Raw genomic sequence first — 27,117 nt, forward strand, 5'->3', positions numbered from 1 at the left:
TGCGATGTACCTTCACCCGGAAGTTTGAGCCCTGCGAAATAACCTATTGGAGCTTACGCATTTGCTCGGAGGGGCTGACATTACAGCATAAACAATCCTCCCCCCACAACCATGCCATTGGTGATTTATTTTCATTGTGGCTATATAAGGGGAGAATAAACTTCAATATAAGCCAAAAGAACACAACGGATCAACGCAATCACTGCTTCTTCCAGAGATGATTTTGGGGGAACACTGGCCTCCCCAGAGCTCTCAGAGTGCCCCCTCGGAGGAGACCAAAATAATATGTCTATAATATAATAATAAATAGAATAGTACCAGCAGTGACCCCCCCTCCGGAATACTAAGTGTGCCCCCCGGAACATTTTTTTCTGAAAGAACGACTGAACGCAATTGTGTGTTTGAAGTGTAATTCCAGCAAGTAAACACACTGTACATAGTTTTCTTGATAATATTACTGAACTGATTTTACATTCACTTTACATTTTCTTTTCTATATTTTGTGTCCTGAAAAGCCAAACAACTCGCAAGGATTGTGAACAGAGATATCTGGGTAGAGCCAAACAGCCTTTTGTAGATTAAATTATACTCTTTGATTATATTAATAAATAATTATATATCAGTCATTTATACTTTTATTGTAAATTTTGTAGTATAATGAAAAATTGTATTTGTATGGATTGCCCTTTAGTGAACTAAAATTGTATTTTTTTCATTTGTTCGGAATATTATAACAGATGGAGTAACTCACTGAGACGATGAGAGGCAAGCCTAGTTCAAGTGTGAGTGGAAGTTACTTTACACAATACAAAAATAAGTTGAATTGTAGGGCGCTAACATCCCAGTGCAAATATATAGCCGGCGCATTTTCCCCTCTTTTTGGGGTAGGGCGCAAACATCCCAGTGCAAATATATTGCGAGCGCATTTTTTCCTCTTTTTTTGTGGTAGGGCGCAAATTTCCTGGGCGCAAAATTCTCTCATTCAAGGAAAATATAATGTCCGTGAAGTTGACAAGCCACTTATGTCAGACTCCAATTTCAACTTTAAACGTCGCTAGTGCTACGTTAGTGTTCGATAGTGACGCAAATCGTTAGTACTCCACAGATAACGTGTGCTTTTTAAATAATGGATATAGGTCTTCTAACTGCATGCCAACACGCCCACTTCTAAGAATCATCTCAAAAATGAGGTTAACCGTTAGAGCAAGTAAGTGCTCATTAGTGCCATTAACATTAATGCCTCCATCGTACGGCCCTTTGAGTAATAATAATACCACGCTCTTTGCTAGTCTCAATGCGTCCCTATATTCTCGCGAACATTCTGACGTGCCCAAGTTAGTTACTTTTTTTTTGCAACTATTGTTTATCTGTTATTGTTTATTGTTTATTGCTAGTCTGCAGAGTAGTCCTTACATTAATATGCTATTGTCCTTGATAATCATTGCGTATTTACAAGCAGTTTGTTATTACTGTTAGAAGATATCAAAAAACAACAGATAAAATCTACTACTTAACGGTTCACATTTTTCTTTTACAGTACATAAACGATTAATAATAATAATAATAATAATAATAATAATAATAATAATAATAATAATAATAATAATAATAATAATAATAATAATAATAATAATAATAATAAGACTATTCCAGCATAAAAGTTATCAATTGCATCACACTGGCAACAAGCGACGCATATTTTAACTTCATAAAAATTCGTTTCTCACGATTTTCTGGAAAACTACGTATGATAAGATCATTATGTCAAGTTGTTTATCTCAGTGTGATATATGTATTACCTCTGGACAATATCACAGTAAAACAAAAATTAAATATTAGGAGTACATCGTACTTTTGGACTACATCCCATTAACCATGGGAAGATTGAGTAGTGTATACTTTAGGATGTAAGTTTCAGCTTAACTTGCATCATACATTCTTAGGATTACAAAAAGGAAATTTGTTCTTTTGCATTTGAACAAAATTCTTAGGATTACAAAAAGAAAAAATAATTTTTCCGAATTCCGGAATTTTTCCGAAATCCGGAATTTTTCCGAAATCTGGAATTTTTCCGAAATCCGGAATTTTTCTAAATTCCGGATTTTTTCTAAATTCCGGAATTTTTCCGAAATCCGGAATTTTTCCTAATTCCGGAATTTTCCGATTTTACTTTCCGGATTCCGGAAAATAAAAATTCCGAAATTGGCCATCCCTAGTCCAGACCATATTAGCTACTGAAATGGGGTCAACGACTGAACAAAAGGAAAACCACGTGCAACTGCCTACCCCCACCACAGCTCTCGTGGTAATCGATAGAAACTGCTTAGTCGGTTCTGCCGCATCCTGTATATACATATGTGGGTGTGTCTGTGAAATCCAGTATACGTACATTGCTAATTTCGCCATAAGAAAGTAAAAAGTAATTGCTTTCCGAAAAATTAACGCAAAAGATCCCTTAAAATGGAATTTCCTTATAAGTTGAGATCATTGTATATCAGAAGTCTGATTGAAAGTAGATACTTAGTGGCTATGTGACCATGGGTAAAGAGATGATTTTTTTGTTATTCTCCGTCACTGTTACTAAGCTGTAACCGTAGACTTATAGGTTAATCTTCAGCGTAGCCAATGATTTACTGATACTTGCAATATTTGATAATGATCTCAAAAACTTGTTTCTTTGTCCGTTGTTTGGAATTCAAATTAAATGAAATTACTAGTTTAACATCCCATGACTATGTCCTTTAGACTAAGAGGGACAGACGATTAATAAAAGCGAAGGTTTACGGAAAAACTAGTGGAATGAGAATGTGCATGAAAGTAGGGGAACCTCAAGGAAAACGACTGATACGAAGTTGTCCACTATAAACTCCCATAGCCTAGGAACGAGCCAGGAACCCCTTAAACTAGAGATGACTGCTCTACCACTAAGTCACCGCGTCTTACTCGATTGGAGTTTACGATTACTTTCCAGCACTGAAGATGTAAAGAATTAAGGTTTAATCCGGAACTCATACATAAGCTTATAACAGGAATCAAATGTGTGTCTCTTTTACTACGAAAATTTCTAATATTATTAAAAATGTGAATCAATTTATCTTACACATCCTGTACTCTCTTGCAATATATGGCTATATTATGCAATTATCTACTTTAATCATATAAAATATTTAGTGTGTAAAACCTGAAATAAAAAATCGGTTTAGCACAAACTAATTACATACCAGTATATACTATGAGAGTGATTCGGAAAGTAATACCTCCAAAGTGAATCTTTATTTGTGTTTGGCATATAGCACCGATACAGGTAACAGTGGAAAGCTTGCAATGTCAAACAAATGGTTTCATCATTTTTCAACATAGTCCCCATTATGGGCAACACACTTGTGCGAACGCGAAACAAGATTTTTCATGCTGTCGTCGAAGAATTGTGGCGCTTACTGGCGATACTATTGCCGAACTGTTGCTTCCACTTCCACGTCACAACTGCAGTGTTGTCCCTTAAGGTGATCCTTAAGTTTGGGGAAGAGCCAAAAGTCACCGGGCGCAAGATCCGGACTATAGGCAGGATGAGGCAGAATGTCAACAACACTTTGCCAACAGATGGAACAACTTTGAATGTTTTTGGCGGAGCAGAGGACATGTGGCGGTACTCCATCGACTGACGCTTCGTTGAAGCGTCATAATGGTGTATCGACGACTCGTAGCCGGCGATGCATGCCCACAAGTTTCCGCAGTCAGAAATTCAATGACAACCAACTGTTTCAACCGGACGTCACCCCTGAATCCCACGGATTGCTCCATTACTCTGGAACGAGAAGAGATAGGAAGGTGAAACAAGTGACATTATATAGCTTAAACATCAGTGTATTAACGATAAAAGTTCAGAATGTTTGTAGTGGTATTGCTCAAATAATGGGCTTGGAGGAATTACTTTCTGAATCACCCACATAATTTTAAATCATGTAGTTGTTTAATTAAGGTACTGATACAGTGATACTAGAACATATAGTACATCTACTACGTAAGACTGTATCCTAACTACTGTTGTAAAGGTCCGGGATGAAAACGGAAATTTTGGGTAAAAAAACTGTTTTTTACGTTTTTCTCAAGCTTGGAAAAAAACGGAAAAAGTGGGAAAAATTGAAATTTTCGAATATTTTACTACATTATGCTTTTAAAAGGAAAACTATTTTATATTTACTAGTTTACAGTTAAGATCATTGAGTAGTTATGTTTCTTGTATTAGAATAGGGAAATTTTGTGGCAACAAATATATTTGCACCACTCCTTTAAAGTTAGCACCGTGATAAAAATGGAGTTATGGCTACAAAAGATACTAAAATACAATCCTAGTTAGATTAATTATTATAGACGTATTTATATTATCTTAAGTAATCTTATAAAGTTACCGTTTTATGCCAGGGAAGTGTTAAAATAACAGAGCCAGAATCATTTTAGTCAATACCAATATGTTAAAATTAAATATGTATTTTACGGAAATACGTATTTTCCTTATGCTGTGTAAAATTTCCGGAAATTTTGAATTCATTGGGAAAAAAATCTTTTGTTAGGAAATATTGGCAAACCCGGAAAATATAATTTAAAAACTATTTCTTCGCCTGATGCTAATCTTATTTGCTGTAACGTATCTGCAGCATATATACAACGTATTCTGCTAGTAGGAAAAATACTTTAAATTTTACTTTTTAGTTTCCTGATTTGTGATAAAAATTCCTCTTTATTATTTGTATATTTTTCGAACAACTTAAAAAGAGAGATGATCTTATTTATATATACACACATACATCACACAAGTGCGTAAATTTGAGCAGCGAGAAATATATTAAAGAAATATATTTCCGTGAAATATATTTCCGTTATTTCCATGTGAAATTTCCGTTTGTTATTATTAAAGACTAGCAGAATACCCGTTCCTCGCACGGGGAGAATGCGTTTTATTTTGGTTATAAAGGGCACCAAAACTGTCACCAATGAACTTAGGGACCCCAAAAGCTATGAATTCGACATTAGTATCAGTCATTTTCAATTACTTTTACATATCACCCTCTCCCTTTAGGAGTACTGTTTGCGGAATTTGGATCTAAACGGCATCGAAAGTATCACTATTCATCTCAGCCACCCCGAAAACTATGGATTCGACACTAATATCGATCATTTTCAATCATATTTATATATCTCCTCGCCCCCAAGTTGCAGGGATGAATTTGGATTTAAACGACATCGGAAATGTCAATGCTCATCTCAGCGACCCCGAAAACTAGGGATTTGACACTAATATCGGCCATTTTCAGTCATTTTTATGCATCACTTCCTACCCAAGTTGCGGGCCTGAATTTAGATTTAAACGGCATCGGAAGTGTTACTGTTCATCACAGCAACCCCAAAAACTATGGATTCGACACTAATATCGGTCATTTTCGATCATATATATATATATATATATATATATATATATATATATATATATATATATATATATATACCCTCTCCCCGCTCCCAGGTCAGGCGCTGAATTTGGATTTAAACGACATTAGAAGTGTCACTGTTCATCTCAGCGACCCCGAAAACTATGGATTCACAATAATATCAATCATTTTGCATCATTTTTGTATCTCGCCCCTCCTGCAATTTGCGGGGATAAATTTTGATTTAAACGGCATCGAAAGTCTCACTGCTCACCTCACCGACCCCGAAAACACTGATTTCGGCTATTTTCAATCATTTTTTTATATATCTACCGTTCCCCCTCCCGTACATTGCGGGCCAAAAATTTTATTTAAACAGTATCGAAAGTATTACTGTTTATCTCAGCAACCCCCAAAACTGTGGATTTGACACTAATATCGTTCATTTCCTCCCCTTCCCCCAAGCTACAGTGCTAAAATTTGAATTTAAGCTTCTTTGGAAATGTCACTGTTCATCTGAGCAACCCCGAATACTATGGGTTCGAAACTAAGATCGGTAATTTTTAATATATATCCGCACTTTCTTCCTCCAAGTTGCACCTTCAAAGTGAAATGGTAAAATCCAGCTCAGGCTCGAACCTCATCTATGTTGACAATTTTTATCGAGATCAGTCTGGTGGTTCAAGAGTTGTTAAGTTACAAATATAGTCACTTTCATTTATATATATATATATATATATATATATATATATATATATATATATATATATATATATATATAGATAGATAGATAGATAGATAGATAGATAATTTGTCGCACTAGAAAACATGTATTTGTTTATATACAAAATTTTGTACATAAAGTTTATATTAAAGTCTGTATTTGAATATTAAATAATAGTAATTATATGTCTTAGTGCATGAGTGTTAGTGAAATTTGCCTACTGCTCCTTCTTTTAAGAAGTAATTTGGTTAAAATTAACAAAATTTCACCAGATCAAAGAGCACATTAAGAACTCAGTTTGATTCAACAGCCCTGTTTGTTGCAACAGAAACGTTTCATGGTGTTAGATGTGTACCCAATTGTAAAAGTTCTGTAATTGATGCACAACCAGGATTAAACAACAGATTTTTTTTACCAGCAGATTCAAAATTTCCGGAAATTTTACAACAGTAATCCTAGCATTAATATGACAATATAAGCTGCGTAATTTTTTAATTGTCTGATTGAAAAATAGCAACAAGAAAACACACAAGAATTATTTACATTTACTCCAGTTTCTTTTTTTGTTTCAGAGTATTAATTCTGTGATGGAGGAGTTTGACAATCAGAAGCTAACGTTAATATTACTTCACCCTTCCCAAAAGCTGATCAACCAATTCAAAAATGCGAAACTGAGAGTTCCTCTGTATTGTAACAGCCCTAACGATATAGAGAAACTAATCTTTATCAAGACTAATGAAAGAGGTAAGTAAGGGTCATTTGGGGAGGGCAGGGGCGTCTCCTTCCCCCTGAGTTTAAAATACATATGGTTATCAGTAGCGTATTTAGCGGGGGCTTCCAAGCTTAAGCCCCCCACCCCCGAAACAAAATCGTAAATACGCCACTGATGGTTATTAATAAATTGTGTGCTAATGTAGCTTATTAATAAAAACGAAACGCGAAATTCACATGTCGGTGAACGATTTTCCGGTACTTGGTATCAATCTAATTACATTCCGGAGCAAGTACAGTAGAGCGTCGATTATCCGAAGTAATTGGGGGACATGGGTGTTCGGAAAACTGGTTTGTTCGGATAATCGAACTGTACTGTACTGTACTGTACTTCTACAGCCAGTGCCAAACCGACAGAAGTGTGCTGATTGTTGAAACACAGCGACTGGCGGCTTGGCCGGTCAGCAGCGCCTTATGAAGGCCCCATTAGAAGCAATGTTCCGCCAGCGGTGGCTCAGTGCGGCGACTACTGTGGGAAACTTGGTTTGGGAGTGAGGGGGATGATGGACGGTAGGGTGGGAGAGTAACAGGTGCGAGCGAGTACACAGTTCGGTTAAGCGGTCGTTCGGTTGACCGACGTTCGAATAATCGACGCTCTACTGTACGTAAAAAGCTGGGATTAACAATGTTAACTTAAAATGTCTACCGAAAACGATGATTATCAAAGTGTGGAATTTTGCAATTAAAAAGTAGCAATTACGCGTTTGATATATATATATATATATATATTTCTTTGTATGTATGCAAACGGAAAGATTGAGGATTAATTTTGCTAATTATAAATTACGTCAGACACATAATAGTGTTGTTAGAGGTACTATTTTTACGTGAATTTTCTTGCATTTACATGATTTTTCCAAGAAAATAAAAAGGGTAAGTTGAAACTAATTAAATTTCTGTAAGAGCAGCCGTGTACACAATGTAAGTTGTCTTGCGTTGTGTACAGTGGCGTACGCAAGGGAATTTCGGGCTTTCATGCATTTCTTGAGTAAGACATTATGGAAAAATAAGAATTATAATTGGAATTAGGAACTAGATTTCTGGGCTTTCGGTGGCTATGGAAATGTTAGCACAAGACAGTAGACTATATTAAGGTGTGTGTGTGTGTGTGTAAACAATTTGAGTTTGAGTTTAGCGCCCCTTTTAGCAGCAGCAAGGCTATATGAGACTTACTTCCACAACTTAACGTAGGATAAGAACCACATTAGCTCCAGCCAAAAAACGAACTCGGGTCCCCTATACCAAAGACATATATACAAAAATCATGCCTGAAGTGACATGAAATCGAGCTTGACCCCTATTTGATGAAATTCTGTGTGCACCACTGGTTGTATGTGAAAATTGTTTATGTGTAATGTAGGTTCAAACATTAAACTGCAAATTGATACCAATTCAATTATCTTATGTGAAACAAGAAATTTAGAAATGATAAAAAAAAATGGATAAAAAAGATTGCGACCTTGGCCAAGAATTTTAGGAATGATCCAAATAATGCATCAAAAAATTGTGATATTGGCCAAGAATTAGATTTTGGATCAGGGGCCAGAAAACTTTTGAACGGCTCCTAAATCGAGCTTTCGTTTTTTTTTTTTTTTTTTTTTTTTTTTTTTTTTTTTTTTTTTTTTTGTTAACGGAATAAGCACATCATACTAAGTTAAGTGAAAGTCTGGGTCTGGCTACATTATATGTAGTTTTCCAAATATAAGGCGTACAAGAAAAATTTTGATTGAAATTTATTGGATCTTCTGATCCAAAAAAGGCGATTAATACAATTACATACACTCCGATTATCGATAAAATTTTGGCTGAATTAGATCGTAGATTTACAGAATATTATTCTCGTATAAAAAGCATGGTGTCATTATATCCATCTTAAATTGTTGTTTCATGTCTCATGTAGGCTCAGTGATGAAAGGGACGCTAATCTCTAAATCCCAAAAGTATTCAATCAACCAAAGCGTATAATTTATATCTATCCAGCAATTCTCAGGATTTGTGTTCTAAGGAAGAAATGTTCCAAAATATACCTATTACAACTATTTTTGTCATTAAAAATACTTTGTCATTAAAAATAAACTAGAAAATTGTATCACTGTTGCACAAACTCGTTTCTTCACTGACCATTATCACTTTTCACTTGGCATGTAAAACGTATTGGTTAATCTCATACAGAACAGGGCTTTTGGACATATGGGTTGTGTGAAGGCCATTTTCTTAACTTTCGACACTTAGTGGAGGTGATGTAAAAAGAAATAGTCAAACTAGTCACCTTTACTTGCCCAGGTTCCCCTAGATATTCATTTCACAAAGGCTCCGAGAATCTTAGAGCCGCATTGGGACGAGGTTAGGTTGATATAAATTTCTCGTTCCAATCGGGGATCAAACTCTAGTTGCCTTACCGACCACACTATAGCAGATCTTCACTCGACATTAAGTAACTTAAAAGGAAGGAAAAGAAAGACTATTTATTTATGTTTGAATTTAACACCCAATACTGCAACTCCAAGGTTTAAGATGAGACGGTTTTTAAAGACCTCTTACCAGAAATTTTATTGAGCATGTAGATCAGGGGCATCATTTAAGGGCTGTAATTGTCCCCTTAAGTTTGTCACACGCACGCACACTCTCTCTCTCACACACACACACACACACAGACACACACACATACATACGTACACTCAAATACAGGGTGTTTCAAAACAACACCGACAAAGTTTGGGAGGTGATTCCTGACATCAAGAGAAGAAAAGAAAGTATAGACCAACATGGGTGCACAAATGCTTCCTTTCGGAGTTCTAGACTGACGGAAACATAAAAAAAATGAACTTTAAAGGTCCATGGCTTCAAAACTATGGGACCTACCGTAGTCAGGTCAAGACTTCACTTAGGAACTAATATGTGCCCTATCCAAAAATCCATGTTTCAGAATCCTAAGGCTCAGCAATTATTTTTATAAAGGGAGTCTGGCTACGGGTATATAATTTGAAGTACTCACCAACTATCTCTATAAAAATTGCTGAGGAAGTACCGCAGTTTCTGGAACATGGATATGTAGAAAGGGCACATACTAGTTCCTAAGTGAAGTCTTGACCCGACCACGGTAGGTTCCATACTTTTGGAGCTATGGACCTTTAAAGTTCTGCACATCTCATTTGTACCAAGCTTAAAACATTTTAAGCGGGAGCTCATATGATTCGGATTCCACGTTAATCAGTGGGTCCACGTCACATATAGCCTCGCTGCCAAACTTGACGTTAAACTCAAAATCAACTGAACTCAAAACATTTTAAGTTAATTAAGTAACCTATAAAAGTTAGACACCTCATTCCGAAATAGTCTCGGATGTGCGTATCTGAACGCAACACAAAAAATGTGGAAACTCATTATAATTGCTATACCGATTGCCGCAAACTAAAATGAAAATTTTGAAGAAACCAGTATGGGAGTGTGCTCCAAAGTGAGAAATTGATTTGCAAAGGAAATTGTATATCTATTTACCCCCCCTCTCTCTCTCTCTCTCTCTGTATATATATATATATATATATATATATATATATATAGAGAGAGAGAGAGAGAGAGATACCTAGGTAGATATAGATATATTAGGGTTGCCATATTTCAAAAATGAAAATCCGGAACGCTACTAAATTACAAGAATCTTTGAAATGCTTAAAATGAAAAGAAGTGTTATATACTAATTTACTTTCTTCCATTAGACAGAGTTGTTCAAATATTACGTAGTCTGTTCTTTCATAGTCTGTTTTAGTTCATTCAAGGTATGATGTTTTCTTTCATATGTCTTGTCTGTAATTTTTTTTTTTTTTTAACGGTTAATTCATTGGAAATATTTTTGGTGGCGTTTGTTATCTTTAAAGAACTTCTTTCGTTCAATCTTTATTTCTGTTATGTTTAACAAAGTAACGACCCAGTCTGTCGTCCCAGGAGGAAGGGGAAATACTTCGGAAAATGGTGTTTGAGAGCTACAGGTTGTGAACCATTTTTTGACTTCATATTGCTTATTGCTCACCCTGTATTTATTCTACAAAGGTGAGACATAGAGGATTTGAAAGGTGATAGAATTGCCATTCCAACGGTATGCAATATATAACAGTAGTGTCTTTGGAAGGGAATTAATTGAGGGAAATTTGGGAATCAGTGTTGCCACCCAATTCCCTTACATAATCTTAACTTTCTTTCAATAACCTCCCTTTCAAAGACACCACTGCCACATGTTGCTACCGTTGGAACGGCAATTCCATTGTCTTTCAAATTTGCTATATTTCAGCTTTATAGAATAACTACAGTGTGGGCAATACGAAACGTAAAATCAAAAATGGTTTGCAATCTGTAACTCTCTCACCGTTGAGATGAGGACCCATGTTCATATGAACTTTTTTGCTTAGAATCACCGATACTAACATTTCCCAAAATATTGCCCCTTCCTCCTGGGACACCCTATATATATATATATATATATATATATTGCGTGTGTGTGTGTGTATGTATGTATATAAAAGCCTATATGAAGAATCTTGCCCCCAAGGAAAACCTGAAATGATGCCCCTGATGTAGATACAAGGATATTTTTTTTTTTAGAAATTGTTTCACAGACCTAAAGTCACGGAATTATGTGCTACTATTTTATTATTTTCTTCTCAAATAAAATAATCAAATTCAAAAAGTAACAATTCCTTAACTAGTATAGTAAAAGTCACTCCAACATTATTTTAAGCAAAACAAAATTAAATTAGAATGTGCATGTATTTTATACATCTGAATGTAACTCGAAAATTATTTGCGTAATGTCCATCTGAAACTGCTTTGTGTGTGACCACTGATCCACAGGATATTTTTTTGAGGAACATAGTTCTATATATTGAAAGTAAATTTGAAGATTGTGGAACGCAATACGATGGCACTACTTACCCCTTTTACTATGAGCATTTTAGAAACGATAGATACGATTTATAATAATAGTAATTATACTAATAATTATTATTTTTATTATTAACATGCTTCTTCATTAATATCTTTAATTTCTGCAGTTACGGAGTACCTAAGCTGTAATTTTCTGTTTTTAACTTCTCGTGCTCATTGGCATGACAAGTTGAATAACGTTATATTTCTTTGGGCAATAACTTATTATTATTATTATTATTATTATTATTATTATTATTATTATTATTATTATTATTATTATTATTATTATTATTATTATTATTATTATTGGCAAATTAAACATCTTACACCATTTCTGTCTTATTCAGAAATCTACAAGTTCTCCCTGGAGGGATTGAATGAACTTGGGATTGATCATTTGAATTTTTCTGGGGTTAACTTCCTGTAAAAACACTATGTTTACAGGAGAAATGAGTTGATGTTATGTAATGGTAATTACTAAGTTCTAACCTAACCTAACCTAACCTAGCCTAACCTATCAGAAACAAAGAAAATATGAGAAGAAAGTACGAATTTTAAGCAATGAATTCTGGCCCCCCAAACCCAAAAAAACCTAAACTAATCTAACCCAAACTAACCTAACCTAACCTAAACCATCAAAAATGCAGAAAATATAGCAAGAAATTACGAATTTTAAGCAAAAAGTTCTGGCCCCTCAATTCCAAAAATATGACATTTTTCTGTTTTTACCTATATGTTTTACTGTGTTATGCACGTGGAACAATTAACTGCTCTTTACTTATTTAGTCAATCAATTTCACTTAAGGGCTCAATATAATGTCAAAAATATCTAATTGAAAGCACTGACTCCGCTTTGGTGGCTTCCTCATAAATACCTCTATCGGATTGCTTTAGCAAATAACTTTCAACTTTTTTCGAAGAAGTAGAATTCTGAAGGAACATAGTATACATGGTTGCAGGTGATCCCCCTTTTCTTGCAAAGATATTTCGTCCAAAGGACATTTCGTCCAGAGACATTTAGTCCAAAGACATTTGGTCCAGGGACATTTGGTCCAAAGAACAATTCATCCAAAGGACATTTCGTTCAAAGACATTTGGTCCAAATGACATTTCGTTCAAAAGACATTTGGTCCAAAGGACATTTAGTCTAAAGACAATTGGTCCAAAGGACATTTCTTCCAAAGATATTTGTTCCAAATGACATTTCGTCCAAAAGACAATTGGTCCAAAGGACATTTAGTCCAAAGACAATTGGTCCAAAGGACATTTCGTCCAAAGAGATTTGATTCAAAGGACATTTCGTCCAAAAGACAATTGGTCCAAAGGACGTTTCTTCCAAAGATATTTGTTCCAAATGACATTTCGTCCAAAACACAATTGGTCCAAAGGACATTTAGTCCAAAGACAATTGGTCCAAAGGACATTTCGTCCAAAGACATTTGGTCCAAAAGACATTTCGTCCAAAAGACAATTGTTCCAAAGGACAGGGATGTTTAGTTCAAAGCACATTTCGTCCAAATGACATTTGGTCCGGTAACGCTTAGGGGTCCGGGGTTTGTTTCTATTAGAAGAGTAAAAAAGTGATGTCTATAACATTATGACTCAGTAGCTTCTTATTTTCAAAGGAAATTTGAAATAGAGATTTATTCCGTAATTTTTATTTCGATAGAACAAATATATGCTGAGATATTTAGAAAAACGTAAACGCCTGAAAACAAAATGGCCGAACAACAGGAATGAGGGAAAATTTGTAGTGTGAAGTATGTTGCTGCAATAACTGCTAACGTGACATCTAAAATTTTAATGTTGTAATTGAAATAGTTTTAAAATAAGTACCGGTAACTAAAATTAATGGAGTTTAAATTTGAGTTAGTTAAATATTAGGTAGACCCTATTCAAATCCTTGTGTTAGAAAAGTAAAAAATAATGTGTCAAGTTTCTTTGAAGAAATACTGACTAGGGATGATTCCATACCTTGACCAAGTATCTGGGAAAAACCTATATATAGTCTGAAAGCTCTTGTCATAAGAAGTACGAAACCGTTTTCAAATCAAGAGCAAACCCACAACTTGACCCTATAAGTGGCCGATTTGTTGGTGTTTGTGACCCTATGTATGGCATGTTCGATAGAATAGAAATGAATGTTAAGATGTATCACGCGTAAGTGCCTGAGCCCATCATGTTCTTTTTCGGCTCATTGCTAGAACGTGACTTGGGCTAGAGTTTTATAATATCACTTTGCACCCTGACATATCTATTTGGTCAGTGTTACCTACGAACTGTAAATCCAATGGGGAAGATGGTTTCTGTACCACTGGATATATATCTATGAAACGTGGCATAAACATCGTTAGTCATTGGCAGGGACGTAGCTAAGGGTGAGCCCGAGGGGGCACCGGCCTCCCCAAATCTTGGCTTGCCCCCCCAAATATTTATGTAAAATTGTTACATTTTTTTTAGCCGACAATAAATGAAAAAAATATTCATAGTAAACTGAAATTATTCATACTTCTAAGAAAAGGTTATTTTTTTAAAATCCATTTATTGGCTATTTCTTAAACATTAAGTGAACGGTAATAATAGTATTAGATCAGTAACTTTGGGGCCCGGGCGTCATCTTCGTTAACATTGCAAGGTTCTTCCAGCCCTTACAGTGATTCCAGCCTTATAGTCGCCTTGAGGTACTAAGGGCTAAAAATCTATACGAATGCACTTTTTATAACCAACTAAGACAGAACTGGAAGGTCGATTCGACTCAAAGGCTACGAGAATACCTCTCCTCCATTGCTGAGTTTTGCAACATAGTATTTTATACTTTAATTGATTTACTAGAAGGTATTGAGTGTAGATTTACTTTCGTATATTTATTATGTTTAACAACGATTCTGGCTAAACAGATGAGAAACTATTAAGACCCCTATACAATATGTACTGGCGCTGGCAACAGGCTGAGCGGGAAAGAGTCTATTTTCGTGCTGAATGTGGAGTGCGCAGTGTTAAGTTTGCTATGTATGTGTTCTTGAAATTAAGTCAAATATGGAGAGGTTTATAAAATCTGGATATTTTATTTCACATGGAAAAACTGAGAAACACTTGACGAGTACCTGCAGCGAAACTGATATGGTGCATGTTGTTGCTGAGGAAAATATTCATTCGGACACTGTTGATAAGGAAGAAGCTAAGGAAGTTGCTAGCACCTCTCAACAAAACATTCATGTGAATGACATTTTCAGAGGTCCAAAGAAACTGGAGAGATTTTGGATCTACAAACCACGCATCTAGAGAAGTAATAACTGCCCGTCGCGAGTGCTTAAAACGTATAGTGGCGATTGTGATCTATTTAGTTCGACAGGGATTAGCTTTACGAGGCAAAGATGAAGATGACAACAGTTTAAATAAAGATAATTTCTAGTAAATATTCAAGTTGTAACGACGTTTTGACCCTTTTTTAAAGAATATGCAGCGCCAGGGAATACCACTTATTTGTCCCCAGAAATTCAAAATGAAGATATCTTATGCTGCAGTGAGGAAATCATCAATGTCATTGTAAGTGAACTGAATGCCGCTGGAAAGTTCAGTGTTATAGCTGATGAAACACGAGATATTAGTGTTTGTGAACAACTTAGTGTTTGCGTGAGATATGTGAAAAATTCTAAAACGGTAGAGCACTTTTTGAAATTTGAGGTAAACAATTATCGAAACTTTGGCTTCTGTAGGTGTTAATAAGGACTCAAAATGCATTGGGCAAGCTTACGATGAAGCGAGCGTTATGAGAGGTCACATAGGTGTTGTGCAAAAGTGATTTCGCAAGTCTCATCCCCTCGCACTGTGTATCCATTGCTATGTGCACCAGTTAAATTTAATAATATTTAATAATTGTAAAAGTGTGTTCGTTCGAACAAGCAAATACCTTTTTGATTTATTGCAGACTGACGTAACTATTTCTCTGTGTAAAAGCTTATAGACGATAAAGCAAGCTCAGACAGCGTTATGTTTGAAGCAATGCAGTATACCTGGCCTTTCAGACATTCGTTGGTTTTCACATACCGATATTTGTTCACTGAACGCCGTAAAAAGAATTACGGAGCTATAATCTCTGCATTAGAGGGTAAGGATGCTAAAAAGACTACTGAAGCTGATTGTATTGCGAACAAACTGAAATCATTCGCAACTGTTTCATGCTTGATTGTTTTTAGCAAGATTGTGGGAATTATTAGTGGCCTGAATAATTTTCTACAAGGAGAAGATATTATCCTAGCAGACGCCCAGCTATCTGTTTGTTCGGTTGTTGGAGCCATAAAAGAACTTAAAACAGAAGAAAATTCATTGTCTTTCTACACTGAAGCATTGGAGTTTGACACACAAAATGGTGTAGATAATACTATTATCAAGAGCGAGATAATAGTATTATGAAAGGTTTTCTGGTTTCCGTTAGTATTCCGAAGAGATACACTATCGGGTAGTATTTCACTATCCAAAAGTACATGTTTCAGAATCCTAAGGTACTCACGAAACAACTTGTATAGAGGGAGTTTGGCACCTTACATATAATTTGAAGTACTCACCAACTACCTCTATAAAAATTGTTGCAGAAGTACCGGAGGATTGTGAAACTTGGATATTTGGATAAGGCACATATTAGTTTCTAAGTGAAGTCTTGACCCGACTACGTTAGGTCCCACAGTTTCGGAGCTATGGACCTTTAGTTCTTTTTTTAAATGTTTTCAGGTGCTTATAACTCCGAAAGGAAGCATTTGTGCACCCAGGTTTGTCTATACTTTTTGTCCTATCTTGGCGTCAGGAATTACCTCCCGAACGTCGGTACACCGTATATATATATATATATATATATATATATATATATATATATATATATATATATATATATATATAATATATAATTTCATTTGCAAATATGGCCCCCCAAACTCAGAACTCTGGCTACGTCCCTGGTCATTGGAGAAAATTTACTGTAGACGTATTCCTCTCCCAAGTACTCCAGTTTGTCAATGTTGCCACCAATTGTAAAAATGAGAAATTGTAAAACAGGTTCCGTACGATGAGACGTTTATACACCAAGCTTAGCAGAAACATCACACGACACTATAGCAAAAAGACGTTGAGTATTACCGTCTCCCAACCACCATAGGTTATCAGTGTTTTCAACCATTCTAAAATACATTTTCTCGAAAATGCATGTCATAACGAAGCTCCTATGACCAGATGTATGCATGACATCCAACCCTTTCTTTCTACACGAGCTTCTAACCAGTACCTTTTGTTGCTGCATGGTCAAAAGTCATGTTCAATGATATATGTTCAGCCACATGGTCACATAGAATATAAAAAAATGAAATGAAATCTTTGAGTTTTAGGTCCCACGGTTATGCCGGTTAGGCTAAAGGATATGGTGATAATGAGAAATGAATGAAATGGTGGAATGAAGAAAGTGGGAGGAAACGGGAGAACCCCGAGAAAACCCACGTACACGGTGCTTGTCCACCAAAAACTTCACTTGGCGGGAGCAGGGTTCGAATCCGGAACCCCATGCACAAGAGGTGAACGCTCTACCACTGAGCCACCGCGGCCCCTTAGACAATATAAAAATACCGACAAGCTCGTATACTGCTATTTGAAGAACTTTCATATTGAAAACGTGAACTTTCATATTGAATACTGACAGACAAGTGCTTGGGAAATGGTACCAACCATAGTAGATATGTTTGCTGTTGTCTCGAATGATGTTTATTTCAAGTTTTGTCTCTATGCTTGCAATGATCAGGCAACCTTTCGAGAAAATGTAAATTAGAATAGTTGGAAACACTGACACTATGAATGCTTATGGGTTTACACTAACATACTACAAACTAGTATGGGTTGCAGTCTAATTATGTCCGCCAATGCTGTCGACTTCATGTGAAAATCTTCAATGTTCGCATTGGTTGGCAACACTGCCAAACTTTTTTTTTGGGGGGGGAGACGGAGACATTCATTCACACTATATTCTCTATTGTCCAATACTGCAGCTGTCACAATGGTTCTATGTTCGTTCAATCGCATACCATTTGCATCATTATGATGTTTACACTTGGTTGGCAACACTGACAACTTCGGATGGTTGGGAGACGGTAATACTCAAGGTCTTTTTGCTATATTGTCGTGTGATGTCTTGTGCCAAGTTTGGCGTATAAACCTTTCATTGTAGGGAACCTGTTTTACACATTCACATTTTCACAGAAAATGGTTGGCAACACTGACAAACTCGAGTACTTGGGAGAGGAATACGTCCACAGTATATTTTCTCCAATGACCAACGATGTTTATGCTACGTTTCATGGATATACATCCAGTGGTACAGAAACCATCTTCCACATTGTATTTACAGTTCGTTGGCAACACTGACCAAATGGGTGCGTCAGGGTGCAAAGTGATATTATCAAACCCTTACCCAAATCACGTTCTAGCAATAAACCAAAAAAAAGAACATGATGGGCTCAGGCCCCTTTGCGTGATACATCTAACATTCATTTTTATTCTGTCGAATATGCCTTAAGAGGCCCACTCACGGTCCATGGTTTGCGCAAACTAGGCTGTTTGTGCAAACAGTTTGACCGTGTGTGGCGATGTATGAACTGTTTGCGCAAACGTTTGTGCAAACATTTTCCACATCGAACTCGTTCGAAAATTGTTTACACGAACATGATGTTTGCGCAAACACGTGGACCGTGTATGGGCATGTTTGTGCAAACACGAGCTTTATTTCCGAGTAGGAAGCCTAGTGTACAGACGCTTATTTCTTGCGCTATGGCGTCAATGAATAGGAATAAAAAATTCTGTCGATAATTTATTGACCTTTATCGAAATTTACCTGAACTGTGGAAGGTAAAGAGTGAAGATTATAAAAATAGGAATTTGAAAAATGCGGCATATGAGAAGTTATTGCAGATTTCAGATGAGAAACGATATGGCCTTGTGTTGGCTTCACACGGCATCCAATTGGCATTGAGCGGTGTTGACAGTTCGCGACAAGCAGTTCTGCACGCTGTCTTCTCGCGCTACTGCGAATCTTGACAATATCACAGGCGCTACTTAGAAATATTGTACTAGCACATTAACTGCTCACTTTAGGAAGTAGAGAAAAGAATTACGAACACACACGTGAAAACTACATCTTTCTATGTCAACTGGTTGTCTTGATACACGCTTTGAAAGGTTTCAATATAAAACAATTAGTGAAACGAGCGTTAAGTCCCGCGTCTAATTTCCAGTGGATTTTTTTTTTTTTTTTTCCGATTTGCAAATAGAACTTACAACTTTTATTACAGGATAATCAGGGGTGTAGCAAGCAAGTTGTTCTAGGAGAACATTACTTTCAGGGGGAGGCAAGCTTTTCACATATTAAAAGCAGAACAAATTACTTCTTTCACAACATGAAAGCATTTTAACTTACCATACATACATACATACTGTGCACATATTATATTTTCACAATGCTTCCTTATCAAAAGACGGATCGTGACAGTACTGAAGTTAAAAACCGGAGTGTAAAAGATGAATCAATAAGCTATTCATAAGAAAATAAATGCTGTTTATAGCAGTCTGTTTATCTGACTTTGTGTTTATGTAGGTTAAAATACTAAAGAGGAAAAAAAAAAAAAAAAAAAAACGAAAAAATATTAACTCCGATATTATTATGCAATAATATAGTAGTGAGTTCACAGTGCACCCAGTTAGGGAAATGAGAATATAAAGCATATGATTAATTTTAGTTGATTCAATTAGGTATAGAAACCGTATTGATGATGATTGATTTTTTTTAAAAAATTCATATTTTATTATAAAGTCCTTCATTTGCGTTAACTGTTAAATAAGTTTATTAAACATATACCAGACGAACCTCATTTTGGAGCTGGAAATAGTTCGGAAAGACAGAGTCCCCTTTTCCCCCGTGGCTACATACCTTTGCAATCTTTGCCATCATCGTAAGAATAAAGCATGGGACGTTTGTAATTTGTTTTGAAATTTACTTCAAGATAGACCCTTTCTTATTCGACAGAAGGAACGCAGTATGTTTTCTGTTTCTTTTTTTCTTTCACGTTCCACTGCCTTATGTGCGACTTTTAACACCCTTTTTTCTCCTCTATAAGGGAATCAAAAGCATCAGGCGTCTGAATGGTGTCATAAATTATCGTAACCCAAAACAAACTCGAGCATATCGAGTTGCTTAGGAATCAGATGGATTACTTTCGTGGCACCTACACGAAGAACAAGGGTGCTACTTATTATGAAAACGGAGAAGGAAAGAAAGGGGCTAGTGTAGAATTCATCAGTGTCTCGTTGCTTTCTTTCGTGGTAGTTCGTTTATTCTCCAAAATTATAGTTGACAATGTCTTTAAGCATACCGAGTACAGCAGAAGTTTTATTTTCTGTCTTCCTTTTTTTCTTTTTCTTTCAAGTGCTACGAAGTCAAGCTCGAAAAATTATTTTTTGTGCTTACAGTTTTTGGAACCCATAAAAATAAATTTACAAGAGTCAGATTCAGACAAAGACGAAATATTAACTGACATAGATGATAGTGAAAGTAGTGTTGAAGACAAGTGTTTAGCATTTTCACTGGAAAAGTTAACATGTAAGTAATTTAGTTGCTATATAGACTTCTAGGATGCACAGTCAAAATTCTTGAGTTTGCTGGAATAGCAGGCCTACATCTACATTGTGAATAATGTTGCCAATGTATGTGTCATAATCAACCACTCTTTCATCCACACCCTCTTCTTTCTTTTTGGTTTCGCGGATATTTCCGCTTCCAAAGCACAAGCAATTACTATCGCTAAACAAGCTGCTTCAGTGGACATGCTTACGCGATTAAACTCAAAATTGAACTGAAGTTTGTGCAAACAGTTGTATCGTGTGTGGCCGAGTGTTTGCGCAAACACGATGTTTGCACAAACATGATGTTTGCGCAAACCGTGGACCGTGAGTGGGCCCTATTACAAACGGTCACAAAACCAACAAATCGGCCACTTATAGGGTCAAGTTGAGGTTTTGCCCGTGATTGGAAAACGGTTCCGTAGTTCTCATGGCAAGAGCGTTCAGACGATATATTGGTTTCCTCCAGGTACTTGGTCCCGGTATGGAATCATCCCTAGTGAATAGAAAAATACCATGTGTGAAATTTATTCTTCTTAGCGTTAATAATACTCTTAAACAGTCACATTCTTGGCTGCAACATTGTGATAAGTGATTGACAAATATAAAATGAAAGTTGAAACATTTCGTGTGGAATATAGGTATCTTTTCAGGTTAACCACAAGTCTGGTTTCTATACGTAAACTATTGATAGTGTGTAATTTCGGCAGATGTTTCTAGTACATAATTAGTGAGTTATATGACAATCCAGAATTGTTCACTTTTCTTGTATTTTTATTTCAATATTACTCCTCATGCAAATACAGTATATACTTTGGCTTTCATATTAATTTCTCGGTACAATACAGTACATTTAAGATATCCATTGCAAATTCTCAAACCAAATAGAAGATTGACATGACCTTGCGGAGGCAATGTTGTCCTAAAATGAAGAGGGAGTTTACTCTTCAACGGGTTTTTTATCATTTCGGGACAAGAAGGATTCCTTAATCAACGTAGCTACAACTGTATTTCTGCGAAGCTATTACTGTATTTTTGTAAAATTATGAATGAACGCAAAGAAAAGTGGCCATTTTTGTTTGCAGGCGTTTACGTTTTTCTGAATATCTCAGCATATATTTGTTCTTCGAAGTAAAAATTGCGGAATAAATCTCTATTTCAAATTTCCTTTAGAAATAGAAAGCTACTGAGTTATAATGTTATAGGCATCACTTTTTTACTCTTCTAATAGAAACAAACCCCGGACCCCCAAGCGTTACCGGACTAAATGTCATTTGGACGAAATGTGCTTTGAACTAAACATTCCAGGACGAAATGTTTCTTGAACCAATTGTCTTTTGGACGAAACGTCCTATGGACTAAATGTCATTTGGACGAAATGTCTCTTGGACCAATTGTCTTTTGGATGAAATATCCTTTGGACCAATTGTTTTTTGGACGAAATGTTCTTTGAACCAATTGTCTTTTGGAAATGGAATGAAATGAAATCTTTGAGTTTTACGTCCCACGATTATGCCGGTTAGGCTAAAGGAGACGGTGATTATGATAAATGAATGAATCGGTGGAATGAAGAAAGTGGGAGGAAACGAGAGAACCCCGAGAAAACCCACGCACACGGTGTTTGTCCACCACAAAGTTCACTTGGCGGGGGCTGGGATCGAACCCGGGACCCCAAGCACCAGAGGTGAACGCTCTACCACTGAGCCACCGCGGCCCCCAATTGTCTTTTGGACTAAATGTCCTTTTGACCAAATGTCATTTGGATGAAATGTCCTTTGGACTAAATGTCATTTGGACGAAATGTCCCTTGGACCAATTGTCTTTTGGATGAAATATCCTTTGGACCAATTGTTTTTGGACTAAATGTCCTTTTGACCAAATATCATTTGGATGAAATGTCCTTTGGACCATTTGTTTTTTGGACGAAATGTCCTTTGGACCAAATGTCTTTTGGACTAAATGTCCTTTGCACCTATTGTCTTTTGGACGAATTGTTCTTTGGATCAAATGTCCCTCGACCAAATGTGTTTGGAATAAATGTCTCTGAACGAAATGTCCTTTGGACGAAATATTTTTGAACGAAACGACCCCTAACCTGGTTGCACATATTTCGCATTACTTCATTCATTTCTATGAGAAAACAAAAATTTTGGTGATAATTTATCTTTGGTACATGATATTAGAGATTTTCTTTATGTTTGAACTAAGTAATTACTAGTCCGAATTGCAATACAAAAGTTTGTTCACAACAATTAAATCCCATAGGATCGAAATTCACTTTGAAGAGAATGAAGTTATGCTTCTTAAGATATTAAATGAATATTCTTTTAGTTGTGATAAAACACTTGAATATTTATTTAAGTTTTAAATGAATTGTATATACATATTTGTAAATGTTTGGAAATCACATTTGAACGAAACAAGACATCAAGCATCTTACGAAAAATAATAAAACATAAAACAAAATGACAAATTATTCTTCATTATGTTCAAAGATAACAATGTAAGTCGTACTTCTCTTCCAAATCAGACGATAACGTACCCAAAGACTTGATCTCAGGAAAATGCTTCATAAATGAAAGCAATTCTTCTTCATCTTCAGTTAAAATTTCTTTACAAACCCAAAATTTTTTCAGATTAGGTCTAGGAATCACCTCACACATTTTTTGCAGGAATTTTTCTGATCTGTTAACCAATTTCACAATATATACTTCTCTTAGAGAAACGGCACTTTTTAAAAGGTTAATGACGCTGTCTTCAGAAATTCTTGTACTGAGCTCAACAGTATTTAGTTTGGACGCAGTACAGATTTCATTTAAATGAACGCTTAAGGTAGGTTCAATTGAAGAAAAATCCATTATTTTCAATATTTGCAAATTATTACAATAATTAATAAGTGCGAACAAATCGATAGGAATGTTTGGAAACATAGGATCATATTCTAGATACAGCTTTTGGAGCTTTTGCCCCTTGTTTTTAATATATTGTACATTAAGATTGTGCAATTTATTACTGTCATATGAATGTAAATGTGAATGTACTGACAGTTCCTTCAGAGGACTCAAACCTTCTAAACTAAGTACGTCATTAGATATATCATCAAATGCCAGTTTTTCCAAATGTGGACATAACTGTACTAAGAAATTAAGAATGTCATTTGACAAAACACGTACATATACAACTTTCAGAGATAACATCCTTACACTATTGTCCTCCGGAAGACTCCATCGTATGTTTTTCAAATAAGAAGTAATAATCTTTAGGTCAATAGAAATATATTCTAAGTTTTCCAGTAATTCCAGAAGTACTAGCACTGATTTCGGAGATATCTTTGCTTCTGTGAATCTCAAGATTTTAAGTGTATTGCAAAGTGTGGTTTTAGATCTTGAAAATGTTGTTACAGCTTTATTGTCGAGTAGTGTAAGTTGTGATGGACGTACCAATTTATAAATAGGTGGGAAAAGGTATGGAATTTTCCACACTCTGCTTTGTAGTTCTTTGCCGTTACCATTCAGAACGGTGTCCTCTTTTCTGTCTGCAACTTCCATTTCTTGATTGCATGTTATCTTCTGTGTTAAGAGATTAATCCCAATGTCTGATACTGGAGATTTTGACACATCAAGTTCTTCCAACCTGTGACAGTCTCTGCCAATTACTTCCATTATCTCATCGGTAGCTAATTCATACAAACGTAAACGAACTAGTTGTTTAGCAGATTTCAAAATATCTTTCAGAAGTCGATGATCAAGTGAAGTCAATGGACGAGTGAGAATATGGCCCAGGCATGACACCTTAAAGTCCTCAAGCGATTCTCCAAACTCATTCAATACTTCCAAAAATCTTGTCAAGTACATGCCTTGAACATTTTCGTCAAGCAAACCAACTTCGACACTCTTCATTTCTCTTGACGCTAAAATTTCCAAAAACATTAACATGATCGGGTAAGTGTCTGAGGAAGAATTTACTGTGGGAAGCATTCTTTTTTCAAATTCAAATCCAATTGCATATCCAATAAGTAATGTACGTACATTTTCAGGTAGCCTTTGGAAGTAGTTGCGGAATATCTGTTTGTATTTATAGAAGATGATAACGTCTTCAAATGTTTTTGGCTTCATTTTAAGGATCCACGTTGCTAGATGAGTCAGAAGAAGCCACCGGAGTGATGTTACTTTTTTAAAATGTGGCATTTTAGATTTTAAAAGATAAACTTATTTACATGGTTCAAAAATTCCCCTGCACTTCATTTTAAATATATAATTCCGTGGTAATAAATTTTCAACATTGTTGGAAAAAGATAAATATATCTGTTATTAATTATTAAACAATATAATCAAATAAATCGAAAGACTATATACAGTTCATAATTTTTGGTTGCTATCCTAGTACATTGCCAATAAATTTGAAATGAAATCTTTATGTTTTACGTCCCACGCTTATGCCGGTTAGGTTAAAGGAGACGGTGATGATAAGAGATGAGTAAAATGAAGAAAGTGGGAGAACCCCGAGAAAACCCACGAGCACGGTGTATGTCCACCACAAAGTTCACACGGCGCGAGCTGGGATCGAACCAGGGACCCCAAGCACCGGAGATGAACGCTCTATCACTTAGCCACCGGGTTTACTGGAAGAATCCTTATCGTACTCGGTACGAAAATTTCGTTGCGCACTTGTCGTAGACATTGTTTCTTTAAACCAAACCATGTAGCACACGCTAGAGATCAGTGAAGACAACCATCTTCGTTACAACTGTCGCTAGCAGTGTTCGTAGGTTTCCTTTCGAACATTTTCCTCGACTGATACAAAATTTTCCCTTTTCTTATAAAATTTTCCCTAGTTTATTGAGTTTCCAATACCTATGACAGAGGTTACATGATAAGATTAATTTAGTTACATTAAAGAAAGTCTCTATCACATATGTTTTGTTCATTTACTTTTTTATTTTTTTCACTTTTTTATTTTATTTTATTTTATTTTATTTTTTACAAATATACACCCAGCCAAAATGGATACAAATTAAGCCTAAACTGCTTTGAACTGACAAATAGACACACACACACACACAAATTGCATTGGCTTATTTCTGAGGGACAAAGAAAAATTTAAGGACTTATATTGCTCAGTCAACGCGAGAGTTTCCCTGGATTTTCACTTTCATCGAAAGAATCCCTTTTTTTCCTTTCTCTAAATTTCCCTAGATTAGGGAAATTCCCCCTCAAACTACGAACACTGGCGATAGTGCTTGTGGTGGTTCTATTCGATACTATATACACTACATGAATCAAATTCTGATCTATTTCACTTCAAAGTCTAACCAAAACCACCTCTGTGGGAAGTGTGAATAAGTTTATATGAATTTACGAAGTTGTAAAGTCCTTTTTAAGTACCCTGTAAAACAAGTTAATTCTTTAATATGTCCATGAAGCCTCCATATGTACACATCTGTCGATTACATTGAACGATTGTCATTATTCCAAAAACACAAGATACGAACGAGAAACAAATGAAAACAGCAAAAGTGCCATTATTATTATTATCATTACTATTATTATTATTATTATTATTATTATTATTATTATTATTATTATTATTATTATTATTATTATTATTATTATTATTATTATTATTATTATTTGGAAATTTACAGACACAGTCCTTGACATCTGACGAAAAGACGAGTAGTAGCTGATTCAATATTGCAGTACCACGATGCAGTTGCATCAAGGAGGAACAGCGTGGAGTTATTCGATTTTTATGGAGTGAATATGTTATACTAATTAATATTCATGAAGACGAAGTCTGTCATAGCGGCATACCTACGAGTGGTGCAAGACAGCCACAGAAAATACGACTTTGTTAACTGATGCTCCCCGTCCGCATTAGCCTCATCGAGTTGTGACAGAGAAATCCATAGCTACAGCATATACAGATGGTGATCAGAAAAATGGAAACACGTGAACCAAATTGCAACTTACCAACTTATCGTGTCGGGCCACCTTTCGCCTTCAGAACAGCCTTGAGGCGACGTGGGATGGAGGCATAGAGGTCGTGAATGGTAGCAAGTGGAATTTTACACCATTCCTCGTGCAGGGCATCGGCCAGTTCTGTGAGAGAGGATGGAGGTGGAAATCGTCGCCGGAGTCATGTTTCCAAGACGGACCACAGATGTTTAATTATGTTGAGATCTGTGGATTGGGCGGGCCAGGGGAGGTGTTGAACTTCATCCCGATGTTCCTCAAACCACGCTGCAACCATGCCAGCTGTGTGAATGGGTGCATTATCATCCTGGAAGATGGCGTCATTGTCCGGGATCAACATCCGGACCATAGGATGTAAGTGGTCTCCTAAAATTCCGACATAATCGTTGGCAGTGATTTGTCCGCTAAGTGTGACCATAGGTCCCAATGAAAACCATGATATTGCGGCCCACAGCATCACCGAGCCGCCGCCACGTTTCACAGTTGGGCGGAGACACTGCAAATCATAAGCTTCTTTGGGCGTTCTCCACACATAAACACGACCCGTGGTTGGGAATAGGGTGAAGGATGACTCATCCGACCATATCACACGTTTCCAGTCCTCAAGGGTCCAAGTTGCATGGTCGCGGCATCATTTGCGGCGTGCGAAAGC

At 36.1% G+C, this 27,117-nt stretch overlaps 1 protein-coding gene across 4 annotated transcripts in view; it reads left to right on the forward strand.

Annotated features, from left to right (window-relative positions):
• The window catches only part of LOC145664838 (sodium-independent sulfate anion transporter-like), a 176,625-nt gene that overhangs the window by 128,382 nt on the left and 21,126 nt on the right, over nt 1-27,117 (forward strand). For all 4 annotated transcript variants that reach the window (XR_014127527.1, XM_081731844.1, XM_081731843.1 and 1 more), the window contains exon 11: nt 6,723-6,894. Coding sequence is in view for 3 of the 4 variants with exons in the window: in XM_081731844.1 (XP_081587970.1) it covers nt 6,723-6,894 (172 nt within the window). In the remaining variant the exon portion in view is untranslated. The remainder of the gene's footprint in view (nt 1-6,722; nt 6,895-27,117) is intronic.

This window comes from Thermobia domestica, chromosome 11, assembly GCF_964235325.1.
Source record: "Thermobia domestica chromosome 11, izTheDome1.hap1.1, whole genome shotgun sequence".
NCBI classification, from domain to species: Eukaryota; Metazoa; Arthropoda; class Insecta; order Zygentoma; family Lepismatidae; genus Thermobia; species Thermobia domestica.